The 27,740-nt window shown below is 38.0% G+C and overlaps 1 protein-coding gene across 5 annotated transcripts in view; it reads left to right on the top strand.

The window, feature by feature from the left end:
- PEX1 (peroxisomal biogenesis factor 1) overlaps positions 1-27,740 on the top strand; it is a 50,303-nt gene that overhangs the window by 3,221 nt on the left and 19,342 nt on the right. For 4 of the 5 annotated variants that reach the window (XR_008389642.1, XM_053655048.1, XM_053655050.1 and 1 more), the window contains exons 2-16: positions 920-1,063; positions 3,899-3,982; positions 4,174-4,288; positions 4,387-5,153; positions 6,486-6,605; positions 9,925-10,048; positions 10,289-10,389; positions 11,695-11,777; positions 12,914-13,046; positions 19,240-19,336; positions 20,503-20,673; positions 22,826-22,980; positions 25,325-25,514; positions 25,731-25,897; positions 26,883-27,017. Coding sequence is in view for 4 of the 5 variants with exons in the window: in XM_053655048.1 (XP_053511023.1) it covers positions 920-1,063; positions 3,899-3,982; positions 4,174-4,288; positions 4,387-5,153; positions 6,486-6,605; positions 9,925-10,048; positions 10,289-10,389; positions 11,695-11,777; positions 12,914-13,046; positions 19,240-19,336; positions 20,503-20,673; positions 22,826-22,980; positions 25,325-25,514; positions 25,731-25,897; positions 26,883-27,017 (2,586 nt within the window). In the remaining variant the exon portion in view is untranslated. The remainder of the gene's footprint in view (positions 1-919; positions 1,064-3,898; positions 3,983-4,173; positions 4,289-4,386; positions 5,154-6,485; positions 6,606-9,924; positions 10,049-10,288; positions 10,390-11,694; positions 11,778-12,913; positions 13,047-19,239; positions 19,337-20,502; positions 20,674-22,825; positions 22,981-25,324; positions 25,515-25,730; positions 25,898-26,882; positions 27,018-27,740) is intronic. The other variant, XM_053655049.1, reaches the window with a different exon arrangement.

The raw sequence follows: 27,740 nt of genomic DNA, 5'->3' as shown, positions 1-27,740 counted from the left end.
CAATCAAATTGTACTCAAGGTTGTCTTTTTGTGGAGGAAATATCAATAATTCTTGTTTTTTCCCAACATTATATATTTTCTAAGGTTTCTATAATGAGTTTGTAATTCTTTAATCATAGAAGACACTGTTTTAATTCTTAGCCACAAACTTACATATTTTATATGAATGCTCTTAATGAGAATAAATGTTATTTTACTGTTTTTTGACAAATGTGTTTTCCTAGTTATAAAACTTTAAAATTTTATTTAGGAAGCTGCATAGTATAAAATTTCTGGAAATGTACATAAGAAACTAACAGTAATTACCTCTGTGGAAAGGGGTCTGCCCTCATGTTTTATGCTTTTGTACTTTCACTGTGTGCATTTGTTATTCTTCTAATAAGTAACTGCTGTTGTATTTTTAATGATCATGGTATGTTGCTAGTTATTGACTCATACTTCACTAAAATAGTAAATTTGTAGCTTATTTAATAATTTCCCTATTGATAGACACGCCAGTCCTAAGTTTTTATTGTTACAGAAAACACTGCAGAGATAGGTTTTTTTCTTTTTCTCATCATTAATTCACCTCCAGGCTATTAATTCATTCATTCATCTCCATTAATTCATCTCCAGGCTACATAAGTTCATTGGCTACCTATTGCCATATTGAATTCTGGAATGGTTGAGTCAATTTATAATGCCATCATGGTAATGTGTGTTGGTTTCACCTAAAGTATCACCAGTGTTGGGTGTTGGAAATGATTATAGCTTTTTAAATGCTGTAACAGAGGTGGATAACAGAGAGCAGTCAACCAGCTGTAGAACTGTTTTTGTGTTTGTGGACTACAGTAATAGTTTTATCATTTACGTGAATCCAGAAAAGCATGTAAAAACTTTCAAAACTTCTCCCCCCTTTTTTTATTTCTTGAACAAATAGAATCAAGCTATAGAAGTAGCCTGGGGTCACCAGCCTGCATTCTTGAGCTGGGTGGAAGGCAGACATTTTTGTGATCAAGGTGAAAATGTGGCTGAAATTAACAGACATGTTGGTCAGAAACTTGGACTGTCAAATGGGGAACAGGTAAGTACCAAAGGTGATCACACTGACTTTCTCCTAATGTCACGCAGTATAGAGATGGTAATAAAATTTAAAGTTCAGGTGTTTTTTTAGAGGAGGAGAGATGACACCTGTCCTGGACAGGATTAGTCTAGGATATTAATTAGTCCAGGATATTCAAGTTGACCCTGTATATCATTGTTAAGTCATTATCTTGTAGTCTACCATGCTCTATTTGATTTTTGTATTATATTTTGCTCATTTCCCAGGTTCCCTAATTTTGTTTTTGTGCAATTTTTGCTTTATAAATTATTTCACTTTACTTTAATTATTGAACTTTATTGTATTTGTTTCTGATGAATTTTATAACCTTCCAGGGTTATACTTGATTTTTAAAAATCTGTTCTATAGCCCTGCCTGGTGTGGCTTAGTGGATTGAGCCCTGGCCTGCCAACCGAAAGGTCTCCAATTTGATTACCAGTCAGGGCACATTCCTGGGTTTCGTGCCAAGTTCCCGGTTGGGGGCGTGCTTGAGGCAACTGATTGTTGTATCTCTTGTACATTGCCATTTCTCTCCTTCTCTTTCTTTCTCTCTTCTCCTCTCTCCCAAAGTAAACCAATAAAGTCTTTTAAAAAACAAAGAATTATACTTTAAAAAAATAAAAATCTATCCTATAAAAGAGGGTTATTATTCTTCCATTTTTTTGTCTTGCAATGACTTTAATGTACTTAGATTGTAAACTCCAAAGCTTAAGGACTACTCATGTCTATTTTATGATTTTATTATTTTCATCAATTTATTCTTTTAAAAACATTTTGAACTACAGAAGTAATACATTATTTATTACAAATACTTTACAATCGAAAGTAAAAAATGTTTTCTCTTTCTCTATTCCCAGCCTCAGAATAAATGTGTACTGTATGTTGGGATCTCACTAGACCTTTAGGATTTAAAGAATGAGGTCATACATATTTTCTGCAATTTTTCCCACAAACTATATCAGGGACACCCTTCCATGTAGTACAAACAATATGCATTGAACATCTCTGTGTATATGGAATGAAATAGTGAAAATTGAATTGCCACATCTAGAGGGCTGCACACTTAAACATGGATAGATGGCGCTAACTGCTTTTTATTACCAGTTTCCATTAACAGTACTATGAACAGTACACAGAAATGTCATCTTTTTAACTTGTTTTGAACACATTCACGTTTTTGATAATGAGAATAGACCACTGATGAGAAATCACAGGCCTAGCACTAGTCCTTTGCTTATTCTATATTTTTCCTAGAATCTTAAGTATTTAGCACCAGAGTGACCTTAGAAATATGACTAACTGTGGTGCCCTGCTCTATAAACCAGGGGAGATGGGATATTTTGCCCAGGATTTCATAATAAGTTACAGTTCTGCTCTCTGAGTACGTGCCACTTCCCTGTGAGGAATGTCAGCTTCCCATTGCTGACCTTGATGTCTCATCAGCATTCTGAACAGTCCTGCTTGTTTTGATCTCCCACTGGCTTCAAAGTGAACTTTTACCTGATTTTTTGTAGATACCCTATATTGTAGCAATACCATTAAGGTGATGTCTCCCAAAGCATCGTTGATAGGAACTAGAAATGGACTGGCTTGCTCAGGACTCTGACTTCTTGGTGGGCAGGGGCTGCTTTGTGCTCCTTCAGAATCACCCCCTTCACTTAGGGCATATGGGAGGTACTGAAGGGAAATTCACTGAGGAGTCGGGTAGGGCATGTGGGGCAATTCTGCTCCAGTCCACAAAAGCAGAGAAGGAAGGTCTGGTTACCTGGAGCATTTAATAGTTAGTTGGTGGCTTTGGATTTTAGTCCTCCAAGCTCTAGAAATGCTAACAGGAGAGGAAAGAAAGAAAGACGGCAGATTTCAGTTTCTCGCGGCACATGAGCACTTCCTGTAGCTCTGTAGACTGGAATGAGGGGTATTTGTTTTACTTTACTCTAATAGTAAAGTAATCTAGTATAATTTAGATTATACTTCTAAATTTAAATAATGGGTTGTAGGCCCTGGCTGGTGTAGCTCAGTGGATTGAGCACGGGCCTGCGAACCAGACAATCGCGGTTCGATTCCCAGTCAGGGCACATACCGGGGTTGCAGGCCAGTTCCCAGCAGGGGATGCATGAAAGGCAACCATACATTGATGTTTCTCTCCCTCTCTCCTTCCCCTCGATAGATAGATAGATAGATAGATAGATAGATAGATAGATAGATAGATAGATAAATAAATAATGGGTCGTTATCTCAGTTTGTGTGTTCCTTAGTTTTATAGAAATAGAAGAAGCATGGCTTGAAACTTAGTTATAAAACTAAGAGTTGCAAAACTAGAAATAACGGTATTTCTCTACTGGACCAAGCCATGACTTGATGATGGTGTTTCTTCTTACATTTTTTTAACTTACATTAGTTTTTTTTAAGTGGGTTATTGTTATTTTATAATATTATTTTTTAAATCTGTTTTGCTAGGATGTATTTTCCTTTTTGCTCCTAAAATGCTGTGTATATCAAGGTCTAGCTAAATAGGAACATCTGTCAAGTAGGACTGCATACACACACACTCACACTTAATTATGTACCTAAAGAGGGAAATTATTTTTCAGGGATACCAAAGTGTTTTAAATGTAGCTTTAGCCCTGACTGGTATGACTCAGTTGGCTGGGCATCATCCTGCAAAGTGAAGGGTTGCAGTTTGATTCGCACTCGGAGCACATGCCTATGTTGCGGATTTGGTCCCCCATCCAGGTGTGTGCAATAGGCAACAGATAGATCCCTTCCTCTCTCTCTCAAAAATAAAAAGTACTTTTTTGTTTTTATAATGTCTTTCAGGTGTTTCTCAAGCCATGTTCCCATGTGATGTCTTGTCAGCAAGTTGAGGTGGAACCCCTGTCAGCAGATGATTGGGAGATACTGGTAAAGAAAGTGAAATAACGTTGTTTAAGATTAAAATACATCAAAATATCAGCGTCTTTAGAAGTCTCTCTCTGAGCTTCATCATATATATTCTGAGTTGGTTTGAGTTACAAGAATGACTTGAGATTTTCCTAACAGACATGGAATGGACAAAATGTAAAATCAGTTGTTTTTTTTGTTTTTGGTTCTAGGAACTGCATGCTGTTTCCCTGGAACAGCATCTTCTAGATCAAATTCGAATTGTTTTTCCACAAGCCATTTTTCCTGTTTGGGTCGATCAGCACACTTACATATTTATTCAAATTGGTAGGTGCCATTGTAATATTTGCCACCATACTGTCTGACATAGCACTGAGTCCAAAGCAGAGGCAAATGTGCATTAATGAGCTTTATTTCGTACACAGTTGCACTAATACCAAGAGCCACTTATGGAAGGTTGGAGACCGACACCAGACTCCTTATTCAGCCAAAGACCCGCCAAGCCAAAGAAAATACATTTTCTAAAGCAGATAATGCATGTGGAACATCTCATAATTATGGAAGAGATGAAAAAGGATTAGCAGAAGAACTCCAAACCAAGCAACATCAGTCAAATACTATACATGGTACTGGGTCTGATAAAACAGATTCAGAGGATACAGTTGACTCACCATCAGTACCAAGCTTCTGGGCTATGATAGGAAGCATTTTCTCTTTTGGGTCTGAAAAGAAACAAGAGACATCCTGGGGTGTGACTGAAATCAGTGCATTCAAAAATATGCAGTCAAAGGTTGTTCCTGTAGACAATATTTTCCGAGTATGTAAATCTCAGCCTCCCAGTGTATGCAATGCATCAGCAACTTCTATATTTCACAAACACTCTACCATTCATGTATTTCCATGGGACCAGGAATATTTTGATGTGGAGCCCAGCTTTACTGTGACCTATGGAAAGCTGGTTCATCTACTTTCTCCAAAGCAACAGCAAAGTAAAACAAAGCAAAATGTCCTGCCACCTGAAAAAGACAAGCAGATGTCAGAACTATTATGTCAAAAACAAACTAACCTAGACCATAATCAAGAAGCCGGTAAGGCCTGTGTGCTAAAGGTGGTATGGAATGGACTTGAGGAATTGAAGAATGCCATAAAATACACCAAAAATGTGGAAGCTCTCCACCTTGGGAAGGTCTGGGTTAGTATAAATTTTGTAATTGGGAATGAAATAATTTAATGTTTGAACTATCCCAAATTATGAATTAAAATAACATCTATAAATTGGAAAACCAATGTAATAAGAAACCGTATCTAAAAAATCCCTGCTGGGACACATTTCTGTAGGGTAAAGTCCTTGTTTGGGTAAAAATTGTGTGTTTTCTGCCTAAGTAAACTTGGACAGTAAAATCTTAGGCACAGGCCTAGAGAAGTGAAAATTCCTTGCCAGGGATTAGACAGCTGGTAAGAACTAGGAGTCAAACCCAGGCAGGGTGACTCGAGTTCATGCTTAGCTTGGGGTGCCCTACAAAACCTCACATCTTCACTACCTGTATAAGGTTTGTTTCCAAGTTCTGGAAAGCACAGGAAGGACTTAACTGTGTATTGGGGAAAATGTCCAGTGTAGGGAGAGGCCCACAGCTCCCTCTGGTGGCACCTGAATTGCAATGCACCCATAAACTGCTTGCTTTGCTGGTATCAACTCTTTAACTTGTGTGTGTCTGAGAGAAGAAGTAGACAGAACAACTGATGTTCTACCCTCTCATCCTGGCCTCAAATATAAATGCTACACTTATGTGAAATGAGTTACCAGTCCCCTTTACTTGAGCCTAATTTTGAACCATCGTGAAGTGAAACTTCATGATAAGGGGAAGAAATTGTTAAAATAGTGAAGAAAAATAGGAAGGGATAGGGATTTTCTTTGTAGCTTTCTCACAGTTTAACCTGTGCTTTTTGTGCAGGTGACTTCAAAGTTTTAATTTCTTTGACCTACATCATTTTCTAAAGCTCTGAATCATGGCCTCATTATTTTCTGTTAGCTCCAAACTCAGTTTAGGACATCCCACTGCGTTAATGTGAACTTACCTCCTTTATCAATGGTTCTCCATTAGGTATGAATACCCTTTCATTTCCTTAAAATTGTGTGGTGAGGACAGGGTGAAGAAGAGATGATGGTAAAGTCTCGGAGACCACGTAAGATAGCAGTGAGGAGTCTGCAGTTCCCACTCCACTCAGGGTTGGGTGTCATGGCCCCTGAGCAGTGGCAGTAGTTGCCATCAGGTACTCAAGAAGTCTTGGCTGGGTAGATGGACATTGATCACATTCTAAAGAGGCGTTAAAGAAATACAGGGGGGAAATTGAAATGTTTGTGATATAACGATATTAGAACATCTATCTGTTTATACTGTGAATCTTGGTAACTTACATAATTTTATCTGAATTCATAGAAGTTACTATGAATGTCTATGCTATGGAATATTTTAAATCAACCATTGAGCATAATTATATTTTTTCATTTATTTTTAAATTTCAGATTCCAGATGACCTGAGAAAGAGATTGAATATAGAAATGCATGCAGTGGTCAGAATAACTCCACTGGAAGTTACCCCTAAAATTCCAAGATCTCTAAAGTTACAGCCTAGAGAAAACCTAGTAAGTTCAAATTTATATGTTATGCCACAGTTATTTTACATGTGCTATAAAATTTCTAGTTGCTTTAACTAAGTAATAATAATGTAGTACTGCTTTTTGTTACAAGGGCAAAGAAATATTTTTTCCCTTTAGTAAAATATGTGTAACATAAAAATGCTATTATGTAATCTATTTTAGATGTACAATTAATTGGCATTAATTCCATTCATAATGTTGTACAACTATTGTCATTATCCCCGAAACTTTTTTATCCCTCCAACAGAAATTCTGTGCTCATTAAGCAGTAATGCCCTACCCTCAGCTCCCCCAGATCCTGGTAACTGATAATTTATAATCTCTCTGATTTCACATATTTCAGATGTATCATATAAATGGAATCATATAATAATTGCCCTTTGTATCTGGCTCATTTCCCAATGTTTTCAAGGTTCATCCATGTGGTAGCACATAGCAGAACTTTGTCTTTTTTTAATGGCTGAATAACATTCTGTTTTAAATATACCACATTTGGTTTATCCATTGATCTGTTGATGGACACTTGGGTTGTTCCTACTTTTTTGGCTGTTGTGAGTAATGCTGCCATGAATGTTGATGTACAAGTATCTGTTTGAGTCCCTGCTTTCCATTCTTTGGTAGATGCCTAGGAATTGAATGGCAGGACATGTGGTAATCTTGTGTGTAAGTTTTTGAGAAACCAAGAAGTCTTTAATAAACAATACACACTATATATATACTTATATATATGTATATATAGAGTGAGAAAACATGCGCATATGCGCCAATACAAATATGGAAATATGGAGAGTTTCTGCTTTTAAAAAGTTGGTATTTTTGCCATAGTTAATCTAATTTTTAAATTTTTCTCCCATGTTGTTTTAGTATTAATATTGCAGGCTAAAAGGGTGCTCGACTGTTTTGTTGCTACTCTGTTAATTCTTAAGAAACTGGTGTGGTCAGAAAATGAGATATTGAACTTAATTGTAAAATCTTTTTAATAGAGTATTGTCATCTGTACCAGTTTGGGTTCCCAGTTCTCAGAGAATTATAACACAGGAAAATTATTGTGTTATATTTATATATATTATATAAAGTCCGCATGGTTTTTTCCATGAAGTACAAGCCACATTTTCCATTTTCACCAGTGACTTTGCTAATTTGGATGTTTTGGGTGACTAGGCCACCTCCTGTGGGGTGTGGTACCGACCTCTCTCAGTTAATGTCTCTGTTGATTGCTCTCTGCTCAGCTGGCCTGCCCAGCCGTGGAGCGCCGTCCAAAGGCACGTTTCCAGACAAAACATTTCGAACTCCTCTTGATGTGTTTTTGATAAGTCACCTTCTCCACACACCACACACATCTTTTTTGTGTTTCAGGTGCATTTTTACCTTTCTTGAAAAAATAAAGCACAATATGCAGAAACTATTATGTATTTTCTTCTATCATCAGTATTAAAATGGCTACACAAAAATTCACCAATTTTGATAAGTTTTCTTTGCACACAGATGTGACAGTTGTCATGATACAGTCTAACAAAATTGTTTGGAATGAAGCTAAAGACAACTAAATGCTTCTAGAGCCATCTTGTGGAAGAAGCCAAATTAACTTTTTGGCCAACCCACTATGTTTAAAAAATTCCTGCTCTGATAATTCAGATGGTACTTTGGGATTCTCAGGATCACGATGGTCATTGTGTCAGGAAAGAATCAATTTAACAGAACTTTCTGGTTGCTGAAATGCCAGATAAGATAGCATATATTATATGACTGGAGAAGAGGAAAGCAAATAGAGTGCATGCCATTTCCATAACAGTGTGTAACTGGGCACTTAACCCCTGGGCTCAACAGTGCACAGTGATTTGTAGTTTTGTTTTAACCTTTTGGCTGTTGACCTTGGTCAAGTTAGATCTTGGTCATTTTTCAAGTTAGATCTCTTATGTACGAAAATCATTAGCCACTGAGTGTGAGATTTTTTAATATTTTGGCTTAGTGATGGGATATCACTACAAAGTGCTTTTCTTACCCTAAGTTGTATATTTTAGTGGAAACTTTATGACCTTGGCAGGTCTCTCTGGGCTTTGATTATATTACCTGGGACATAAAGATGTTTGATTCTAGAGGAATTCTGAGTTATTTTCTGATTCTAAAAGTCTTGCTCTTAAATAGTTCTCATTTTTATTTTATGGTTTTGTTTAGTTCTTTAATCCCATTGCCCAATAACATCCAAAGAAGTAACTATTTATATGATACATAAGAGTGGGAAAGTGATACCTTAGTTTAGACTGTTTTTGGTGGTGCTCAGGTTTTGAATTGAACTTAATCCACAGGTAAGTGCTTGATTTTGGATGATGAGAGATAGTATACCAGTGGGGAGTGGTAGAAGAGAGGTTTTATTTCCTAGGCAGATACGAATCATCTTTCCTATGTGAGTTTTGTTTTTCCTGTTTTTAATTTCAAATAGGTTTTAAAAACTTAACATTCAAAAAGGTTTTAAAAACTTAAAGCCTTAAAATTAGCAATGATTTTCTCAATTTCTTCATGCCTTTTGAACACTTTATGTGTTGAACATATCAGCATTGCAGCCAGCTTAACAGAGAAAAGGAAAAGGAGGGACTTGAACATATAAAGAGTTTATTTTTCTCATGTGCGGAGAGGTTTAGAGGAGCTCTGGATTGTTAAACCGTGTCATTAAGCATCTAGGTTCCTTTGGCCTTTCTCTTTTGCCATCCTCAGCCTGTGACTTTCTTCCTCCTGGAAACAAGATATTTGTTATACTGTTAGGCGTCACATCTGCACTACAGGCAGCAGAAGGCAAGGCACAAGGCAAAAGCCCTTTCCTTACTAGGTTTCTCTACCATTTAATGAGGAAGATAGGCCCTTACCAAGGATTGCTGATTGCATGCTGTTGGCTGAGTCCAGCCACATGCACGTGCGTGAGCACACCCCCTACACGCCAGCCCCACTTCCAGGCTAGGGATCCAACCTAGGAGTTTGCTTTCCCACCTGTGTAGTGGAGAGAGGCAAGAGAGAATGGAATCGGAATGGTTATCCAGTAAGTGGAATTATGGCAGTATAACTAATGCTGGGCATAGAGAAAAAGTTTAAAACTGCCACTTGTAATGTTTCTTCAGGCTACATTGTACTCAGAATTGTACTGACTGTAATGTCAAGTCCTAAGTCTGTGCCTCCAGAATGGGCACATCATCCTGGTTTTGTTCAGTGAGGTTTACATTTGATTAGCAAGGTAAGCTGTTAAAATAGGGATGTTAAGGTTAAGATTAGGTATTAGGATAACTCGTTGCTGTTCTTTCCTTTTCTTTGGCAGCCTAAAGACATAACTGAAGAAAACATAAAAACTGTGTTCTATTCATGGCTTCAGCAGTCTTCTACAACCACGCTTCCTTTGGTAATATCAGAGGAGGAATATATTCAGCTGGAAATTAATGATGGTGTGTACATTTTATTTCTTATTTTGAAATGTTTTCTACTGAAGAAGTCATAAAATTTTTTGATGAAGTCACTGTTTTTCCAACTGTGACGTGTAAGAACAGGAAACATAACAGTGATAATTAAACAGATTTTACATACTGAAGAATGCCTGTACTGAAATTTAAATAAATTTGATGTTTAAAATCTCAAAATTTTATCTCAGTTTCAGTACCATCCATTTATTACTTTCTTTTCAATAGGGTTGAAGGAATTTTCTCTGAATATAGTTCATTCTTGGGAAAAAGAAAAAGAAGATATTTTTCTGTTGAGTACCAATCTGCTGCAGAAGATCACAATACAAGTAATTACATGCTATTGAATATTCAATGAAAGAATATTTGTCAGATGTGATTGATAATGAAGTATGAATTTACCTGTAATGCTTTGCATCCTAAAGTATATTAGAAACTTAAATGATAAGAGTAAGGAATAACTTGATTTAAAATATTTTATTCTTTAATCTCTTTAATTTACCCAAATTGTTGATTTACCCTAAATTTAAAGTCAGTGCCTTAGCACAGTTAAGTTTCAGGAATATAGAGTTGGTGGTGTTAACTGGCCAATGGAGCATGACTTAAAATTGTTCCTGTGTTGAAACAAAACTTAGCTTTAGAGGTTTGAGTTATAAATTTCAGATTTTTACTTGCAGTTTTGCTGCACAGCTTGTGTCATTTTGTCAAGTCTTAAATTAAATTCTCTAGTCTTTACAAATATTATATCACTTTAGTTCCAGAAGTATTTTAAAAGTGGTTATTTTAGTTTTTTTAACTGATTTTAAAGACCGAGAGAAAAACATCAGTTTGTTGCTCCACATATTTATGCATTCATTGGTTGACTCTTGTATGTGCCCTGACCTGGGATTGAACTTGCAGTCTTAGTATATCAGGACTACCCAACTGAGCTACCTGGCCAGGGCCAAAAGGGGTTACTTTAGAATATAATGTTTTAGTTAGGCTATTTATTTATTCTTGTCATTATAAAATTGAAGGTGCTCTAGTCATTTAGAATATCAGTGATTTCGAACTAGATACTGTTTCTCTACTTTTAAATTTTAATCGAGCCCTGGCTGCTGTAGCTCAGTGGATTGAGCATGGATGGGCCTGTGAAGCAAAGGGTCGCCGGTTTAATTCCTAGTCAGGGCACATGCCTGGGTTGCAGGCCAGGTCCCCAGTGGAAGACACATGAGAGGCAACCACACATTGATGTTTCTCTCCCACTTTCTCCTTCCCATTCTCTCTCTCTAAAAATAAATAAACAAAATATTACAAAAAATTTAAAATGTAATTGAAAGAGTACCATTCAGAGAAAATTCAAATGTAAGACTTAGGAAAAGAACATGTAATGCAAACTAAAATTGCAAATAGAGATAGATGTGTAACATGCATTAAGGAAATGATACTCTTTACTGCTTGTTGATCATAAATATTTGTTTTCCTCGGATGTGTAAATTATTCTCGTCAAGGCTGTTTTATGTAGTCACCTTGCATGCACACCGTATCTTTTCTTTGTGGTGTAACAGTCAGCAATTCAGTTTTCTGGGACCCAAGTAAAACAGGCAGAAGATACGACTTTGAAATGTAAAACTGATTTTTCCTTGCTACTATAGGTCCTTCTAGATCCTATGCTAAAAGAAGAAAACAGTGAGGAAATTGACTTTATTCTTCCTTTTTTAAAGCTGAACTGCTTGGGGTAAGAAGTTATGGCCAAACTGGCATGTTTAGAGACACGTTCGACATTATCTCTGGCAGGGTTTTTATGTGTAAATATTAAAGTAGATGTTCATGTCATTAAATACTCTTACTAATTCATTTAGTAGATACTACTTCAAGGCTTGTTTTGGTTTCACGCCTAGCTTAGCGATTTGTCTTGTCCTAGGTAACAAAGTCTGAGGCTTATTAGAAATTTTACTTTGAGATTTGATTTGTGAGAATAAAGCAACTAGATGTGAACTGGAGCATATGTGCTTCAATAAAATAGTAATTCTTAGAGCTAGTAAATTTATTCTGAAAGTTAAATATAAAAACATTACTTGAGTGTTTAAAAATATTTCAAATTAAGTTATTCCTTCAATGTCTTATTAATGTTTTAATTGGGGTTATTTGTGTTTTCTCCAACCTGTAGATAAACAAATCTGAAAGAACCTTATTTTTTTCTATCTTTCATATACTATGAAATGTCCTGTAACATTACCTCTTAGAATTCTTCACGGAAGTTTTAGAGGTGGTAGAAGTACTTTGACTTCCTGTTATAGTATAGTCTGTAAGTTTTTATTAAGAGAATAAACCATAAAGTAACAGTGTTTAAATACAGCATAATATTCATTGTATAAAGTAAAATCTCTTTAGTTCAGATTCTAATTTTAGAAGTTTTTGATATTAAGAGAAGTAAATTGTCAGAGCCAGGAAGTAGGTTGAAGTTCATGTTCGTATAATCTACAGATTGCAACTGGATTTCAAAGGCGATTTTTAAGAGAAAATTCGTCTTCAGTCATCCTATCATTTTAAAGGCATCCTTTTATGATTATGTTGATTACCAAACTGAAAATCATTTTGAGCAAGTAACATACAAATCATTTGTATATGTTAAGACAGAGGAGTCCCATTTGGACAAAACTTTCAGTGATTGCACAGGTTTGAAAGTAAATTAGTTGTAAAGCTGTGACTCAAGTTTGGCGTTAATTCAACACACTTTCAAGTAAGGAAGAGTTTCTGAGGTTTTACTCTTTAAAAGACCATTAGCCTGGGAAGGAAAGTTTCATAAATTTTTGCAGCCAGATCTTACTCTGCTTCAGTATTTTATCACGCAACAATGTCCGTGTTTTGCAGAGGAGTGGCCTCCTTAGGCCTGTCCTCCGTGGAGCACATCACCCACAGCCTCCTGGGACGCCCCCTGTCTCGGCAGCTGATGTCTCTCGTGGCGGGACTTCGGAATGGAGCCCTTTTACTCACAGGAGGGAAGGTACGAGGTTGAGATGTGCTCATTTGCATTAACTAGCAGCTTTTCATTTCTCTCTGAGTTTTGATCATGTTATATAGAGTTATTAATATAAGATATGGAAAACTTCCACTAACATTTTTGAGTGCCCGCTATAAATATTGGGGAAGTGGTGATGAATCAGGTGGTGCTCCCCCTGTCCTTTTTCTGTATCAGTTGATACAATTGTATGATTTTTAGGATATTGATAGGGTGTGTGATAGAGTTAATTGATTTTTAAATGTTGAACCAGGTTTATTCTTTGTAGAGCTCTTTTTGCTAATATCCTGTTGAGGATTTTTACGCCTAAGTCCATGAGAGATATCAGCCCATACTTTTCTGTTTCCGTACCTCCTTTGTCTGGTTTTGTGGTCAGGGTAATAAAGAGTTGAGAGGTGTTTCCTACTGTCCTGTTTTCTGAAAGAGATTATATAAAATTGGTGTTCATTCTTCCTTAAATGGTAACAGTGAAACCTTCTGGGCCTGGAAATGTTTTTATCATTAACTTAATTATAAGTTCAATTTCCTTATTTGTCTCTCTTATTTTGGAAGATATTTGGTAGTTTGTAGTTTTTGAGGAATTGTTCTATTTCTTCTAAGTTGTCAAGTTTATGAGCGTAAAATTGTAGTGTTTTCTTATTATCCTTTTAATGACTGTGGAATCTGTTGTAAAGTCCTGTTTCCTGATATTGGTGATTTGTGTCTCTCTCTCTTTAAACTGGGTCAGTCCTGCTAGAGGTTCCTGACCTTTGAAAAGGCCTGCAGTTTTACTCTCTACTAACAGTGTAGTGTTTGTGAGTCTTTGGGCTCTTTTTAATTTTTATTTATTGATTTTTGAGAAAGGGAGAGAGAAGGAGTATGGGGGGGAGATTGAGAGATCACTTTGTTGTTCCACTTATTTATGCATCCATTGATTGTTTCTTGTGTCTTATATGTGCCCTGACAGGGGAACAAACCCACAACCTTGGCATATGGGGATGATGCCCTAACCAATTGAGCTAGCCGACCAGGGATTCTTTGTGCTCCCCCCCTCCCCAACCTCAGTTAAAAATTTTAAGGCTTCGCCCTGGCTGGTTCAGCTTAGCGGATTGAGTGCGGGCTGTGAACCAAAGAGTCGCAGGTTTGATTCTCAGTCAAGGCACATTTCTGGGTTGCTGGCCACATCCCCTGTAGGGAGTGTGCAAGAGGCAACCACACATTGATGTTTCTCTTCCTCTTTCTCCTTCCATTCCCCTTCTCCAAAAAAAAATAAACAAAATCTTTTAAAAACTGTTCCATATATTCAAAATTAATAAAATTATCTTTTAAAAATTTTAAGGCTTTTAAAATTTCTGTTCACTTTTAACTCCAACATAATAACTTAATTTTCCTGTTACTAGCCCAGTTGCTTTCTTCTAATTTTTATTGTAAAAAATGATACATAGCAACTACTCCAATAAGTTTCTTAAGTCTCCACTTGGGAAACTAGAAAAGGATGAACAAATTAAACCCAATGTAAGCAAAAGAAGAGAAATATTGGATTGACCAAAAAGTTTGTTTAGTTTTTTTCTGTATGATGACCGTAGTAGTGCTTCCTTGCCTTAACTTCATTTGAAACAATTTTGTTAGATTATATTGTGACAGCTGTCATATCAGCATGCATTTAAAAAAACATAAAATTTGGTGCATTTTTGTGGAATCATTTTAATAATGAAGATGGAAGGAAATAAGCAACATTTTCGGTATATTGTGGTTTGTTATTTCAAGAAAGGTGAAAACACAACTGAAATGCAAAAAAGATGGTACAGTGTATGGAGAAGGTGCTGTGACTGATTGAATGTGTCAAAAGTGGTTTGCAAAGTTTCTTGGTGCTGTTAACATTTTGGTCAAATGATTCTTTGCTGTGGGGCTGTTTCGTGCATTGGAAGATGTTTAGCAGCACCCCTGGCCTCTACCCACTAGAAGCCAATAGCAGGAGACAGCTGACATACTCAAAATATTCGAATCCATAAAGTCATTAGTGAATTAGTGAAAATGAAAAATGTGTCTTTTACAGAAAAAAAAAAAAAAACAGACTTTCTGGTCAAATCAATAATAATTAGAGCAGAAATCAATGAATTGAAAACAGGTAATCGATGGAGAAAATATATGAAACTAAAATCTGCTTCTCTGAAAAGATTGAGGAAATTGATAAGCTTCTAGCCAAGCTAAGAAAAAAAAGAAAAGATCATGGTAGTTATACATAACCATATCATACACCCAAAGTTGCTGAGAGAGTGGATCTTAAATGTTCCCACCACAGAAAGAAAGGGTGATTCCATGAGGGGTGACAGCATTAATTAATTACCTTTGTTGTGGTTGTCAGTTCGCAATGTCTTAAGTGTGTCCTATCATTATGCTGTGTACTGTAAACTCACCCAAAGTCCTTATTAGATAATGATAGCCCAATAAAGCTGGGGAAAAAGAAGAAAGGAATTTTGAATTTATCATAAGAGGAAATGATAGAATTTGCATTTTTTTACTTTTACATATTTTTAATTTTTAAGTGGAAATGGAGCACTCAACAAAGTGTTCCATTTATAACAAATTATAAACCAAATGAATTGTTAAAAGTAACCCCCTGTGAAAAAGAGAGGACACATTACTAATATCTGAAAGAGGGAGAAAACCAATATATGTATTTTTAAAAACTATAAAAACTTACCAATGTTTAGCCTTTCTAGGGGGCACTATAGCAATTCATAGCAAAATTTTAAATATGTAAAGCAAAGGTTTTGATGTAATTCCACATCTAGATATTATTCTAAACATATAATCTGCCAAATAGGTAAATTTAGATGTAGGTGTATGTTTATTTTAGCTTTACTTGCAATATTTAAAAATTGGAAGCAGAATAGATACACAATTAAGAAAGAGCTTTTTGAATGTTGTGGTCCAATGTGTCCCAAGTGGCATTGTATTAGGGAGCAGACTCAGCTGCTCATTGTTGATAGAGAGGACAGTGGTTTACTGTAAACCCCCATATAGACTGTAATCCCATCCTCCTAAATGCTCGTAAGATGTATGTGGAATCTGTAAGAATGATACATCAAAACAATTGACAGAGGTTACTTCTGTGCAGTGGGATGATTACAGAAGACCTTTACCTTTCTTATTATGTATTTTTTAATTGATCATGTTATTACAGCTGTTCCAGTTTTTCCTCCTCTACCCCCTTCTACCCAGCACTCCTCCATCCAGCAGTACCCCCTCCTTTGTTCATGTCCATGGGGCTTGCATATAAGTTCTTTGGCAGCTCTGTTTCCTATACTTGCTGTTAACATCTCCCTGCCTATTCTGTACCTATCAGTTTGTACTTCTTAATCCCTTCACCTTTTCCCCCATTCCCTCAGACTTACTTCCCACTGGCCGCCACCCCAATGGTCTCCATATCTATGATTCTGTCTCTGTTCTGCTGCTTTGCTTATTTTGTTTTTTAGATTCAGTTGTTGATTGTTATGTATTTATTGCCAATTTAATGTTCATAATTTTGATTTTTTTTCCTAAAGTAAGTCCCTTTAACATTCCATATAATAATGGTTTGGTGATAATAAACTCCTTTAACTTTACCTTGTCTAGGAAGCACTATATCTGTCATTCCATTCTAAGTGATAACTTTGCTGGATTGAGTATATGTTGTAGGTCCTTGCTTTTCATCACTTTGAATATTTCTTGCCAGTTCCTTCGAGCCTACAAAGTTTTTTTTGTTTTTGTTTTTGTTTTTTTGAGAAATCAGCTGACAGTCTTATGGCAACTCCTTTGTAGGTAACTGTCTCCTTTTTTTCTTGCTGCTTTTAAGATTCTCTATCTTTAACCTTTGTCATTTTAATTGTGATGTGTCTTGTAGTCCTCTTTGTGTCCATCTTGTTTGGGACTCTGTGCTTCCTGGACTTGAATGTCTATTTTTATTGCCAAATTAGGGAAATTTTCTTTCATTTTTTAAAAAAAGGTTTCCAGTTTCTTGCTTTTTCTCTTCTGGCAACCCCGTGATGCGAATCGCTTGAAGTTGTTCCAGAGGGTCCTTATAGTATCCTCAATTTTTGGGATTCTTTTTACTTCTTGCTGTACTGATTGGATATCTTTTTCTTATGTTCCAAATTAGTGATTTGATTCTTGGCATCATCCACTGTGCTGTAGATTCTTGTAAATTGTTCTTTATTTCAGTTAGTATATCCTTAATTCCTGCATGGGTCTTTTCTATGCTGTTGAAGTCCCTACTGAGTTCCTTGGGCATCCTAATAACCAGTGTTTTGAACTCTGCAGTTGATAGATTGCTTATCAACATGTTGTTTAGTTCTTTTTCTGAAGTTCTCATCTGTTCTTTCATTTGGGCCACATTTGTTTGTCTCCTCATTTTGGCCCCTCCCTGTGTTTATTACTATGTATTAGGTAGAGCTGCCTTGACTCTGTGTCTTGGTTGTTAGGGTGGACAGTGATGCGGGCTATGAAAGAATTCACCAAGAAAGAAAGTGAAGAGAACAGAGTTTTATTTTACTTTTTTAAGAGAGGGAAGGGGCTAGTGCAGAGACAAGTATCAGCACTGAGGGGTGGGAACTTTGGGTTTTTATTGGATTATAAAAGGGTGAGGGAGTTGCTGTAATGTGCCCCCTGGGCTGTTGGGGTTGTTGCAACACAGGAGCTTTCAGGTGGTTTTGCATAAGCTGCAGTTTGTGCCACTGTTATCTTCTGCCTTCGTCACCCGGGGGTGGTTACATACTCTATTCTTGCTTTCCAGTAATTCCCCATCCTGAGGACATTAGCTGAGAAGAATGAAATGTCGGTCTTATTTAACAAGGTCATAGGCCTGCTCAGCAAATGGTGCCACAATAACAAAAGGCTCTGGCTTTATGTTTTTTTTGGTAGCATGGCCTAATGTAGTAGGTGTCCCGTAGGGTCCAGTGGCACAGTCCTCTTCTATATGCCAAGCTGTATACTCAAGATGCTCCCTCCATGTTGGCTGTGTACTCCCTCATCTTGTAAATGAGTCTTGATTGCTGTCAGCAGGTCAGTGGGAGGACTGGGACGAATGGGAGACAGCTTGTAGGACTGGCTGTGACCCCTGGCCAGCCACCACAGTGGCTTGTGGAAGTGATGGGGTCATGCTCCCACGTGGTTGACATGGTCTGTAACTGTCTGCTGGGTGTGCAGACCCTGGGTTTACCGGGTTTGTTGGGGTCTGTTGGGGTTTACCGGGGTGGTGCAGGCCAAGTTGAGCCTCCGCCTGTGTTCTGTCTGGGGCCCCTTGGTGTAAACTGTAAGCAATCTGCAGATGGCTGCTGCTAGTGCCAGGCCTGGGGCCACTCCGAGTGGTCAGGGGTGGGGAGGCTGGGCTCAGCTGTTGATTTGTTAGAGCAGATTTAGAAAGATCTGAAGCGTGCGCATAGCCCAGCCCTTCACATGGAAAAGCCACTGTTAGCAGGGCGGGAGAGTTGCTTGGGTGGGCCTGTGAGTTGGATGGATCAGACTCTTTGGTAATTGTCAGGGTGGGACTTAACCTTGTGAGAGCCAGGTTGGAAGAGATTCAGATATGGTAACGCCTCACTGTGGCTTTGGTGGAGAGGGCTCAGAAAATATAAGACGGCCGGTCTCTGCAGTTCTGTCTGGGAGGAAGCTGTTCCCAGCTGTCACCCTGATGCCAGACACTTTAGTTTCTCCCCCTGTACCACTGGTGCCCTTCAAGCTACTGCCCCAGTGCTGGAGCCCAGAGGGCGTGAGTCTGTGTAAGTCTGTGTGCTGTGCAATCATTGTGTTAATCTTATGGTTATGTAACACTTGAATCTTGCTGTTAATGCTAAGAAGATGGAACCTCTTGTTTTTTTGTAGAATATTATGTATTTTCTTGGCTAGACTTGACTGTGTAGGAAATAGTTTTTTCCCACTTATCCTGCAGTGGGATTTGTTCTCTTACAACTTCCTGAACCCAGATTTTCACTCCTTCCCATTAATTTACTTGATATTAAATGCTACTCACCATAATGTGATGCTAGAGTTCCAGTGATGTGGGGGTCCCCCAGCTTTTGTGAGCTATAATTGTCATGTAACATTATGTCATGCATATTTGATTGATGAGGCTTTAATCTTTCTGGCTGCCACAGTGACAGGAACTTTTTCTGTGACTCATTGTATTGTTGAGAGTTCTTATGAATTACTTATTTTGTAGGGGAGTGGAAAATCAGCTTTAGCCAAAGCAGTCTGTAAAGAAGCATTTGACATACTGGATGCCCATGTGGAGGTAGTTGACTGTGAAGCTTTGCGAGGTATGAACACTCTGCATAACTCCTTTTTTGGGTGGAAAGACAGAAATGTTATTACTTAGTGCTGTTAACTTAATAAATAAAAATATCTAATTTGAAATTCCTTAGAAATTTTAAATCTTTGGCTGGTTTTCTAATGTTTTAATAAATTTTTAAAAACTCTCCAGAGTTAATGGAAGCCTGTTTTTTTCTAGCCAAAATTCTTAGTTAAATATATTCCTGGAAATGCCACTCTGAGAAAGTTTGAGTTTAGAATATACACTGATGGGTGTGAACTGTCCCTGCGCTGCTGTGGTAAACCAGCAGGGTGGGGCCTGGGGCAGGAGTGAGTGGGTCTAGGCAGCCGAACGGAGAGTTGCAGTTGGCTGTGTGTACATCAGGGCCTTTAAAAGTCTTCAGTGTTGTCATCTATTCAGTAAAGAAAATGATTAGAAAGATTTTACCTTGAGTAGTTATTTTCTCCCCTTGGTTACCACTGCCAGATCACCCCAACTCATCATTTTACTTTCAGGTCTTTTTTTAAGTCTAGTATATGATAAGAAACTAAGAAATGACCTTTAGTGGGAAAACCCACTATTTCATACACTATGAAGGTAAGGTAGTTTTGGAGAGATTGCTCATCTCTCCGTCCTGCTTGAAGCTTCATGTGAAATTTTTGTTTTAGAGCTAAATAACAGGAACTCTTTACATGGGCTTATGAATTGGTATGTTTTCTATTCTTTGAAAATTAAAACTTTGTAATTCAGTGGGAAGTTTAAAACCAAATTTATGATTCAAATATAGCAATTCTAGGATCATTTGTATTTAATTTTATCTGAATCTTGATCTCCTGTTCTCATTTACATTTTCTCACAACTGCTTCCATTTTACTATTTTGTTGTAAGCCATCTGAAATTCTCTATGGAATGAGGCTAGGTGTGGATAAATACATACACACAGAAATTGCAGTAGCATATTCCTGTTTTATAAAATTCAGTACTTGGTCCTTTGATGTGGTATTAATGAAACCATGTATACAATTAACAAATTTTAATAATTGGTATATTAACAAACTGTGGGTCGAATCTTCATAGTTGAGTCAATATTGAGCTTTTCTAATGCTTTCAAAAGGTCAGTCTGAACTTCCCTGACCCTGAAATAACATTAAACCACTTAAAATCTGTCTTAAGGAAAAAGGCTTGAAAATATACAAAAAACCCTAGAGGCAGCTTTCTCAGAGGCAGCGTGGCGGCAGCCTGCAGTGGTTCTGCTGGACGACCTTGATCTCCTTGCCGGCCTGCCGGCCCCGCCGGAACACGAGCACGGTCCTGAGGCGGTACAGAGCCAGCGGCTGGCACATGGTAATGGCAGCGCCCCCTCTCACTGGCTGCAGGCCTTTCTCTTTTGTCAGGCAGCGTCTCTGCTCTTCGTGGTAAATCTGCTCTCTTCAGAGAATAGACTGTGTCGATGCTGTGTGTTGCTTTGGAGCTTCTGGCAGCATTCTGCAGTTGTTCTGTATTAGCAGCATTGGTGGAATAAGCAGTGTGAAGAGTCTGCAACTTCATGACCAGTCTTTGGGGACTTTTCACTCTACTGTACTGATTAGAAATTGCTTAATTGTACAGATTTACTCTTGCTTTGTTTGTTTGACAAATATTTGTCTAACACTTGTGCACAGTCTGCATTTTCAAAGTCTAGGAGAAGAGAGAGAAGTAAACAGAAGATTTGTAGTTCAGAATATTGATAATAATGATAGCTGCCATGAGTTTAATGCCCTTTCTGGGCTAGGGACCTGCTTTGTACTGTACGTACAAATGTTCCCCCTGGTTTTTCAGGTAGGTAAATAGAAATTAAAGAATAAGTCGTATGACCAGGGTAATATAACTAGGAGGTGGTTGGATATTCACTGGAGTATTATAGGGTACTAGGGGAGCACATACCCCAAATTGGGGGTGGTATGGAGGTTTAAAGATTTTTATTTTGAGGGAGGGAGAGAGACATCAATGTGTGGTTGCCTCTCATGTGCCCCCAATTAGGGACTTGGCCCACAACCGAGACATGTGCCCAGACTGGGAATCGAACCAGCAATCCTTTGGTCTGCAGGCTGGTGCTCAATCCACTGAGCCACATTAGCCAGGGCCTGAGATGAGCTTTGATGGAGGAGTAGAAATTAGTGTGAAGCTGATGTAGACTCCAGCCCTCTGCAGTCTGTGTGTTGTGGATGAGGTAAACAAATTCACACGGACTACCAAGTCCTGTGGAGAAAAAGGGATGGCACAGTCACTCTCTCAGAAGAGAGTGCCCCAGCCCTTGCCTGGACAGGCTTTTATTGCTTCCCAGTCGCATTACATCAAAGAAGGTTCTCATTATTTCTAGATTTAGTTAAGTGATTACTTCTTACAGATAACAAAAAAAAAAGTTGCAAATGCAAGGGCACGATAAAAATTATTTGGTTACATTTTGTCCTTGGAACATCTTAGCACAGACTTTAGGGAGTTGCTTCAGAGATACACATTAAACATCTGCAGTCTTAACTCACAATGAGGGAGTTTTACAAAAGCAAGTCTCATAGCAGCCTAGGTACAATGCAGGCCTGATTCCCCAGGGGAAAGCCGATCTGCACACCTGGCTCCTGTGTGCCGCCTCACATTGATCGGTTTTCCGGATCAATACTGGGCTACATTCACCACTGCCATGCTGATCGGTTCTCTATATGAAGCAATTTCATACTACTGAAGAACCAAAGGAAATATCTGTAGGCAGAGGTACAGGTACACGAATCCATGCTGTTACAGAATAACTCATGACTGGAGTTGAGAATGCAAGGAGAGGACTGGGGCAGGGGCACTGGCGGGGTTGGCAGCATTCAGCGGCCTCAAGGTTCTTGAGAGTGAAAATAGTTACAAAATGCAACTACAGTGGCTTAGGCTATCACAAACTGGTGTTAGTCTCACACTTCCAATCCTATAGCACTTGCAAGTCTTGTTAGTGTGGTGTTGAAGGGAATGCTCAAATGTCTGCATCAGGACTCAGACGTGTTACTAATGCCTGGTCCTGGTTTGACCTCATGCTAACCAAACTTGCAAGGCTTGGGGTGGAAAGAGATTGTTCAGGAGGTCAGGATATATGAGCTGTGTTTTGCTTTATTAACAGAACACAATGTGGACATTTATCATCCTTCCATAATATTTATTTCAGAGACTCCTTTTCATTTACTTTACAAGATCCAGAAGTCAGAAACCTTACTAGGCATTGTTCTGAGTTCATACAATGCCTCCTATGTCTCCTCTATTAGATTGGTTAGAGACTGGCCCAAAATTTTAGGTCCTTAGTAGATGAATGAATGAATGAGTGAGAGAAAGGAAGGAAGACTTTTTAAAAGGTAGGACGGAGCCTAACCATTCATACTCTGCCTTAAAGCACAATTTTAGATTATTGTTTTTAATGAATGTATAATTAAATTTTTTTTGTTTACATTTACTAAGCTTTTAACACTGTATTGTTTAATTCTAGCTCTGAATGATATTTTGAAAGAGTTTATTTCCATGGGAAGTTTGGTTGCACTGATTGCCACAAGCCAATCTCAGCATTCTCTCCATCCTTCACTTGTTTCTGCTCAAGGAATTCACACGTTTCAGTGTGTCCACCATATTCAACCTCCCGATCAGGTAACATACTGCTTTGGAAGGTTGTTGAAATGTACCCTTTATGTGAATGATTTTTCAGTTTTATTATTTATGGCTTTAAACTTATGCTTATGTTAATGATCTTAATATTTTAAAAGGTGGCATTTGGTGCATATTGTGCTTAGAAACAATTTCCATTCATAACTGTCTGAAATGTTACTGTGTACTTTCCAAGGAAATGGCTTTTTTGAAAACAGCATTTCTTTTTTTAAATTTTCTTTTTTCCAATTCCATTTAACAAGAAACAAAAACCCTGAGAATTCTGAACTGTTTCATTTTTTGTTGGTGAAATCAGTAAATATACCATAGAAATTAGAATTTTTTCAGCCTCATTGAGGTATAACTGACAAAATTGTATGTATTTATATAACATGATGATTTGATACACATTGTGAAATATTTACTACAGTCATCTTAACACATCACCTCACATAATTGCCTTTTTAAAATTTTTATTTTATTTTTTTATTTTAGAGATAGGGGAAGGGAGGGAGAAAGAGTGGATAAAAAACGTTGACATGTGACAGAAACATTGAGTGGTTGCCTTCTTTATGTGCCCCAGGCGACCAAACCTGCAACCCAGCTATGGCCCTGACCAGGAATCAAACTGGCAACCTTTCAGTTCCCGGAAGGTGCTCCAGTCAACTGAGCCACATTATCCAGGGCCATAATTACCTTTTTAAAGCATTTTTCTTAATGAGAAAGAGCAGTGAGAATGCAAATAGATCTATTTTAAAAATTCGATTAACTGATTTTTTTTTACCAGCACTAATATTCTGCACCTACTACAATTCCACATCCAGTTCCAGCATGTTAGTCTTTCCCTCACTACTAAGCAATTCAGGGACACAAGCTGAGTGCCCTACAATTCAACTCAATTCTTTTATTTATTTTTTTGTATTTTAGTTCATCTTTATTATTATTTTTTTTACTTTACCTCTTAGTCCCCTTTTACCCCCCTCCCTCCAGCAATCACTACACTCTAACACTGTCTGCCTGGAGATGGGTCAGACCCCACAGGTTAAGGACCAGGCAGCCCTGCACTTCAGACACCAATGTCAAGTCCAGGCTGTTACCTGCGCCTCTGACTGGGTAAATCAGAGGTTCCCACAGCCCCGTCCTTGGGTTCAATTAATTTGATGGACCAGCTCATACAATTCAGGACACTCGTTTACTCACTGGACCGGTGTATTAGAAAGGATGTTAAAGGAAATGAATCAATAGCCAGATGAAGAGACACATAGGGTGAGGTCCTGTCCTCCTAAAAGAGCTCCTATGTCCTATGGAGTTTGGGGCCCAGCACCTTGGCACATGGAAGTATCTAATTCACCAACTCAGAGGCTCTCTGAACCCCCTCCTTGGGACTGTTTTGGAGGCTTCATTACATTGATGTGATTGATTAAATCACTGACCATTGGCAGTTGATTCAGCCTCCAGCTTCTCTTCTCAGGAGGTGGGTCTGAAAATTTCAACCTCTGTTTATGGTTGGTTCCCCTGGCAACCAGCCCCCATCCTTAGGTGTTTCCAAAGTCACCTCATTAACATAAACTCAGGTGTGATTAAAAGGGGTTTTTTATTATAATAGCAAGGCACCTTTATCATTCTTCTCAGGAAATTCTAAGGGTTTTAGGAAATCTGTGCCAGAAAAAGAGACAAAGACCATATATATATTTCATACTATAAATCACAGAATCACAAATACATATGGCACATTGTCTCATTTAGGGATTCAAGTTCATGATGGTTTTAGTGGCAGTGGCACATTTAAACTTCATATTTAAAATTCTTTCCTAGCATCTACCCTGAATACTCAGATGCTGTGCTAATTGACTGTTACTGAAGAACAAAAGTATTATACCCATTATTAAACACAGTAGAATGATAGTAGTATAGTGGTGTTCGTCATTGAACGTGTTTCTAGAAGTAAGTTTCATAGGAACAAAAAAAAAACCACTCAGAGTAACCAGATTTTACTAAAAAGGCTTCTTATTGGAGAAAGAAATAGTAATCATTTATCAGTGTGATTTTTTTATAACTTATTGAGCTATAACTAAAGAAAGACTTATTTATAAAATTCACAGTTTTCTCACTTTTAACATGTGTCTATACCATGACACCATCACCACAGTTAGGGCAGCAGATGTCTCCCTCACTCTGGGCAGTTTCCTGGTGCCCCTCCCCCGCTCCTCCCTCCCCGGCTCTGCACAGGGATGGCCACCAGAGTGCTTCCCGCCACTGCAGGTTATGCCAGCCTCGTAGTTCTCAAAGTGTATGCACTAAAATATACAGCTGAGCAAAATTAGAAATTTGAATTTTTTTTCTTCAGGAACAAAGACGTGAAATTCTGCATAACGTAATAAAAAATAAACTGAATTATGATATAAATAAGTTCACCGATCTTGACCTGCAACCTATAGTGAAAGAAACTGAAGGGTTTGTGGCGAGAGATTTTACGGTGCTTGTGGATCGAGCCATACATTCTCGTCTCTCTTATCAGAGTATATCCACCAGGGAAGGTATGTTTTACTATTAAAACCAAAATTTGGAATCTCCATTCCGTGATGTAGAAATGTTATTGTAGTAAAGCAAGAATTAAATATATTCCATTATAGTATTCAAATACATAGTTATTTCAGTAGAAGATTGACATGGCTGGCTAAGTTGATTGACATATTTTGAAAAGTCATATACAGATAGGACGACCAAAAGTAGCTTTGTTCATTTTTAAACAGAATTAGTTTTAACAACACTGGACTTCCAGAAGGCTCTCCAAGGATTTATTCCTGCATCTCTGCGAAACATCAACCTGCACAAACCTCAGGACCTGGGCTGGGATAAGATTGGTGGATTACATGAAGTGCGGCAGATACTTATGGATACTATCCAGTTACCAGCCAAGGTATGTCAAAAATTCAAGTACTCCCAGACGAATCACAGAGCCATTGGCTTTGGCTCCCTGTGTTGGCTTGCCCAATCTCAGTTGGATCCAACAGGTATTTACTTAGTTACCAGAGAAATGTCCCATACTGCTTTTGGTACACTAACAGGTTTTCAAAGTATTTGTTATACTCTTTCCCCATAAGAATCTTTTAAAGAAAACTGGGGTGATAGTTACAGGAAATACATTTTGATGTAGATTTCATAATTCTTATATTTTGCTTGACATATTCAGGCTGTACCAGAACGAGCTGTCAGCTGGGATTTGAACAGAAATAGATGGGAATCAGTTGGGAGGTGGAAGAGTCATCTCAGTCATGGAACGGATGGATAAGGAGATTTCCAGACTCTTGGTGGCAGTCCTGGGAAGGCGGGGTTATCAGGCAGCACAGACCAGGCAGATGGCAGGACACCTGGAGTGAATGTAGGTCGCTCTTTCCATCAGAAGGTCGTGTCTAGGGGTAGTGTGTTTGAATTGAAAACCTGAGAGAGAAGGATCACTGCCTGAGATCAGGGACCCATGCACAGAGAAGAGAGATGGGTACGGACTTCAGTGGAATTAGATGGGAGATTTTACTATGATCATTACCCAAGTTTTTCTACAATTTTCTTTCTTCGAATATACATAGCTGTCATATGAACCATACAAATAGACGGCAGTGTTCTTGTTAAAAGATTGGTTTTTATTTTCTTAATGTAATACTTTTATAATGTTAATTAAACAGGAAAAAATGGAAAAAATTTGACACAGCTACATTAGAATGTATATTGTGGTCCAGTTGAGAAATCCCTAAGGTAGTTCGTTTGACTTCATTTTCTGTCATTGCTCTGTAATAAAGGTGGCAGTTATCACCATCCGAATACTTCCTTCTATACATTGGTCTTTGGTTGCTGCTTAGTCCTTCATTTCAGATGTGAGCTCTTGGTCATGCTTTCGTATTTTCCAGTACCCAGAATTATTTGTGAACTTGCCCATACGGCAGAGAACGGGAGTGCTGCTGTACGGGCCTCCCGGGACGGGGAAAACCCTGCTCGCTGGAGTCATTGCACGAGAGAGTGGGATGAATTTTATTAGTGTCAAGGTATGTTGTGCATTTATCTTTTTTTTTATTGAGGTAAAATTTCTGTGACATTAATTAACTATTGGGCAATTCAAAGGCATTGAATGCTGTGTGACTGTCCCTTCTCTCTAGTTTCAAAACTTTCCATCCCATTCCCTATTCCCTCCTTCCGCCAGCAACCACTAATCCACTTTCTGTCTCATGGATTGGCCTGTTCTGGACACGTCATAGAGAAGGAATTGTATGTCACACAACAGGCTTCTTTCACTTAACATAATGTGTTCAACGTTCATCCAAGTTGTGGCACATACTTTAGTCCTTATATACCTGGACAATATTCCTTTGTATGGGTGTGGCACAATTTGTTCATCTGTTCATCATTGCTAGACATTTAGGTTGTTTTCGCCTTTTGACTGTTACAAATAATGCTGCTATAAATTGTGTACAAATTTCTGTGTAGACATGTTTTCATTTCTCTTGAATATATACATACCTTGGAGTGTAACTGCTGGGTGATACGGGAATTCTATGTGTAGCTTTTTGAGGAACCACCAGTTTTTCACCATGACTGCACCATTTTATGTTCTCACCAGCATATATGAGGGTCTCTCTCCACATTACCACCAACACCACTTAAGTCTCTTGATTGTGGGTTAGTTTCATATTTGGAAAGCTAGTAGGAGCAGTGACCCATTTTTTAAAGCTATGAGGCACATTTAGTAATGAACCACCTCTCTTGTAGGG

The sequence above is a fragment of the Artibeus jamaicensis genome, unplaced genomic scaffold (assembly GCF_021234435.1).
Source record: "Artibeus jamaicensis isolate MK-2021 breed Jamaican fruit bat unplaced genomic scaffold, CSHL_Jam_final contig_923, whole genome shotgun sequence".
In the NCBI taxonomy this organism is placed as follows: domain Eukaryota; kingdom Metazoa; phylum Chordata; class Mammalia; order Chiroptera; family Phyllostomidae; genus Artibeus; species Artibeus jamaicensis.
The sequence above is the reverse complement of the archived record's forward strand: the minus strand, read 5'-3'. Positions and strand labels throughout refer to the sequence as shown.